Source organism: Oncorhynchus kisutch, linkage group LG22 (assembly GCF_002021735.2).
Source record: "Oncorhynchus kisutch isolate 150728-3 linkage group LG22, Okis_V2, whole genome shotgun sequence".
NCBI classification, from domain to species: Eukaryota; Metazoa; Chordata; class Actinopteri; order Salmoniformes; family Salmonidae; genus Oncorhynchus; species Oncorhynchus kisutch.
In genome coordinates, this window is record NC_034195.2 from 51,742,450 (window position 1) to 51,747,449 (window position 5,000).

Below are 5,000 nucleotides of genomic sequence, written 5' to 3' on the forward strand. Positions count from 1 at the left end.
GTGTATAGCCAGGAAAACACTAAACACACACACACACACACACACACACACACACACACACACACACACACACACACGTAAACCTACATAAACACACACACACACAAACCGATGAACCCTGTATGGTTCAACTTAGCAACTGGTAGAATTGGATGGAAAAGACTCTGAAGTTTCTAAAACTGTTAAAATAATGTGAGTATAACTGTACTGATACGTTTTTTAAATAGCTTCTGTATCAGATAGTGAAGAAGAAGAAGAAGAAGAAGCCCAGGAGGAAGCTGCTCAGCACATCGACCACTGACACATCAGTCCAACAGGGAATAAGTGAACAGACGTTATGGAAGGTCATTTAAGGTCATTCACTTTTTTTATAATACTAGAACTCTACAGGTGTTGGGAGACTTTACTTAGTTTTGTGTGTGTGTGTGTGTGTGTGTGTGTGTGTGTGTGCCTCGGTCTATAATATTGCATTTGAAGGAGACTCATTAAATCTGGTTCAATCTCCTAAAGCCTATAAATAATATAATTTAAAAAATGATGAGGCTACTTTAGGTTTTTATTCATATTCACGAGAAGAAAAATCTTTGTTGAATCATGTTATGATAATCTCTCTTTATTTAGTATTAATGTGTATTATTACTGAAAGATGATGAAATTAGCATTAGCTCTAATTCTTCTTTGGAGACAAAGTGACACATTTAAAGAGTTTATTCGTCAAATAATTTATTATTTAAAGACGTGTCATCATTTGCTCCTTATTACCAATACCATAATGGAAAATCAGTATTCATGATAAATAAATGAATAAATGAATAAATTATTATGAAAGTGTTTTTCCCTTCGTGTTATTTTTCCAACCAGGAAATGAACTTTCACTAAGTTATAAACAATGATACGACCACGAAAACAGGAAGTTAGAACTAGCTCCAAATGATATGACAGGGGTGTAAAACCTTTTCTGTTTTCAAAATAATAAGAATTATTAATCTACAGGTTAGCAAGACTCATACCCCTGAGCACGTGTGCCAAATTCCAAGACTGTCATTAGCCCCATATGGTTGATCATGAATTATATTTCCCTGCTTCCTCACCCCTTTGACTAGGTGCCAGGTCAGGCCGTGATTGGTGGAGAACTCCAGGCGGACCTGTGTGTCGATGTTGGGGGAGGGGTCTCGGCCGCAGCCCATGACCAATGAAAACTGCAGGGTGTAGGACGCTCCGATCTGCATGGACTGTGTCTCCACATAACGGATACTGGACCCGGGGCTGGGCTCGCCTGAGAAACTACACAACGCAGGAGAGAGTTAATCACATTGACCTGCGGACCAGAGTTGATGATTAGACCGTACTAAAGTAAACTAGCAGAGACGCAGCACAACTAAAGCACAATTTGAATTGTGAAGTTCCTGCACCACAGGACAGTGATCCTCTCAGGTGTAGCTTCTTCACACAGCCGAGAGGCTCAGCGGTCTCAGGCCACTGCATCTCAGTGCTAGAGGCGTCACTACAGACACCCTGGTTCGAATCCAGGCTGTATCACACCCGGCCGTGATTGTGGAGTCCCATAGGGCGGCTTCCGGGTTTGGCCCGGGGGTAAAGCCGTCGTTGTAAAATAATAATTTGTTCTTAACTGACTTGTTAATAAAGGTAAAATAAGAAGCCTGGAAGCTTCCGTCCTGTACCTGAGTGTCCAGTCGTGTCGGCAGTAGGGCTGGACGTGTCCAAGGTAGAAGCCTAGACTCTGAGTGACGTCCAGTACATTACTGAAGTCCAGACTGATGGTGTTGAACAGTACAGAGGTCATAGTGATGTCATCCACTGCCCACACGTCACGGCCACGCCCAGAGTGGTACGGCTGCCACCAGCGGAACTGCACCCCGAACTTACGGGCACCGGGAGGGAGCTCCACTGATACGATCCTGGAGAGGAGAGTGAGGACGGAGGGGCGGATGGGGGGAGGGATGAGGGACGGAGTGAGGACGGATGGGGGAGGGATGAGGGGAAGGCAGGTGGAGAGTGAGGACGGAGGGATGGAGAAAGAGACACAGGAAGGGATGGAGAGAGGTAGAAATGAAGGGAGAGAAAATAGATCATGACAGGGGGAGAGAGGACGGAGGGAAATAAAGGAGGGAGTGTTTTCAATGTTCTCTAAATAAGCCAAGCAGTCCAGCTGGAATGAGTCACATTAGCAAGGCTCTGACTCAGGCTGGGCCAGGATGGTGTGGACTCAATGACCTCCTCTCAGCAGACACACCTCTATTCTTGACACTTTCCCCCCAACCTTCTGCCCACTGATGAAGAGCGCTCTAGGCGGTACAGGCCATGCTCTGTGTGTGTGTGTGTGTGAGTGTGTAGAGCCATTTGTCTTCATTACAACACAGTAGACAACACTAAATGAGCCAATGGGTCCCTGTAGGTTACATCTCTGTCACTCCCCCAGCACCAGGCCTCCATTAAGTGTGTGGTACCTGGGTTCGTGGAAGCCCTGGTAACCATTAAGGATGTGGTACCTGGGTTCGTGGAAGCCCTGGTAAGCGTAGTGTTGCAGGAGGGTCCAGGTGATGCTGTTGTCTGAAGAGTAATGCAGCAGGACTCCCTCTCCTGATTGGTCAGGGGCAGGACAGGAACTAAGAATGCTACGACTGCCAAGACGCAGAGTGAACTGGAGGTACCTGGAGGGGGATGGAGGAGTAGAGAGAAAAGGGAAACATGGAATTAGTGGCAAAATAAAAATGAGAAAATTGATCAGGAGAGAGAGAGAGAGAGAGAGAGGAGAGAGAGAGAGAGAGAGAGAGAGAGAGAGAGAGAGAGAGAGAGAGAGAGGGGGGGGGTGTAAAGGGTAAGGTTGGGAATAGAGGGACAGAGAGAGAGGGGTGGATGTAGGGAGGAGAGATGGGAGAGGCAAGGGGTTAGACATACAGACATGGATGGAGGAAGACAGGGAAGGTGGGAGGGGAGGAGGGAGGGAGTGGGTGGCAGAATGATAGATGAGATGATTAAACAAATGAGGACAAAATTAGACAGAGGAGAAAGATGAGAGGAAAAGTAGGGAGGTAAAGAGAGAGAGGGGGATAGAGAGAGATAAACATATATATATATATATAGAGAGAGAGAAATATAGGGATAGAGAAGAGAGAGGGATATAGAGAGATAGAGAGAGAGAAAGAGAGAGGGATACCCTACAGAGCCCCAGGACAGCAGCACAATTAGACCCAACCAAATCATGAGAAAACAAAAAGATAATTACTTGACACATTGGAAAGAATTAACAAAAAAACAGAGCAATTTGGCCCTAAACAGAGAGTACACAGCGGCAGAACACCTGATCACCGTGACTGACCCAAAATTAAGGAAAGCGTTTGACTATGTACAGACTCAGGGAGCATAGCCTTGCTATTGAGAAAGGCCGCCGTAGGCAGACATGGCTCTCAAGAGAAGACAGGCTATGTGCTCACTGCCCACAAAATGAGGTTGAAACTGAGCTGCACTTCCTAACCTCCTGCCCAATGTATGACCATATTAGAGAGACATATTTCCCTCAGATTACACAGATCCACAAAGAATTAGAAAACAAATCCAATTTTGATAACTCCCATATCTACTGGGTGAAATTCCACAGTGTGCCATCACAGCAGCAAGATTTGTGACCTGTTGCCATGAGAAAAGGGCAACCAGTGAAGAACACACACCATTGTAAATACAACCCATATTTATGCTTATTTATTTCCCTTGTGTCCTTAACCATTTGGTTAAGGACACAAGGTCTTCGAAAGCCAAGTCAACAAACAGGTCACTGACCATCTCGAATCCCACCGCACCTTCTCCGCTGTGCAATCTGGTTTCCGAGCCGGTCATGGGGGCACCTCAGCCACACTCAAGGTACTCAACGATATCATAACCGCCATCGATAAAAGACAGTACTGTGCAGCCGTCTTCATCGACCTTGCCAAGGCTTTCGACTCTGTCAATCACCATATTCTTATCGGCAGACTCAGGAGCCTCGGTTTTTCGGATGACTGCCTTGGCCTGGTTCACCAATTACTTTGCAGACAGAGTTCAGTGCGTCAAATCGGAGGGCATGCTGTCTGGTCCTCTTGCAGTCTCTATGGGGGTGCCACAGGGTTCAATTCTCGGGCCGACTCTTTTCTCTGTGTATATCAATGATGTTGCTCTTGCTGCGGGCGATTCCCTGATCCACCTCTACGCAGACGACACCATTCTATATACCTTCGGCCCGTCTTTGGACACTGTGCTATCTAACCTCCAAACAAGCTTCAATGCCATACAACACTCCTTCCGTGGCCTCCAACTGCTCTTAAACGCTAGTAAAACCAAATGCATGCTTTTCAACCGGTCGCTGCCTGCACCCGCATGCCCGACTAGCATCACCACCCTGGATGGTTCCGACCTAGAATATGTGGACGTCTATAAGTACCTAGGTGTCTGGCTAGACTGCAAACTCTCCTTCCAGACTCATATCAAACATCTCCAATCGAAAATCAAATCAAGAGTCGGCTTTCTATTCCGCAACAAAGCCTCCTTCACTCACGCCGCCAAGCTTACCCTAGTAAAACTGACTATCCTACCGATCCTCGACTTCGGCGATGTCATCTACAAAATGGCTTCCAACACTCTACTCAGCAAACTGGATGCAGTCTATCACAGTGCCATCCGTTTCGTCACTAAAGCACCTTATACCACCCACCACTGCGACTTGTATGCTCTAGTCGGCTGGCCCTCGCAACATATTCGTCGCCAGACCCACTGGCTCCAGGTCATCTACAAGTCCATGCTAGGTAAAGCTCCGCTTTATCTCAGCTCACTGGTCACGATGGCAACACCCATCCGTAGCACGCGCTCCAGCAGGTGTATCTCACTGATCATCCCTAAAGCCAACACCTCATTTGGCCGCCTTTCGTTCCAGTACTCTGCTGCCTGTGACTGGAACGAATTGCAAAAATCGCTGAAGTTGGAGACTTTTATCTCCCTCACCAACTTCA

General features: G+C 46.7%; 1 protein-coding gene across 1 annotated transcript in view; it reads right to left on the reverse strand.

Annotated features, from left to right (window-relative positions):
• LOC109884512 (reelin) overlaps window positions 1–5,000 on the reverse strand; it is a 267,753-nt gene that overhangs the window by 51,416 nt on the left and 211,337 nt on the right. The window contains 3 exon segments of the mRNA XM_031801457.1: window positions 1,092–1,284; window positions 1,683–1,919; window positions 2,511–2,672. Coding sequence (XP_031657317.1) covers window positions 1,092–1,284; window positions 1,683–1,919; window positions 2,511–2,672 — 592 coding nt within the window.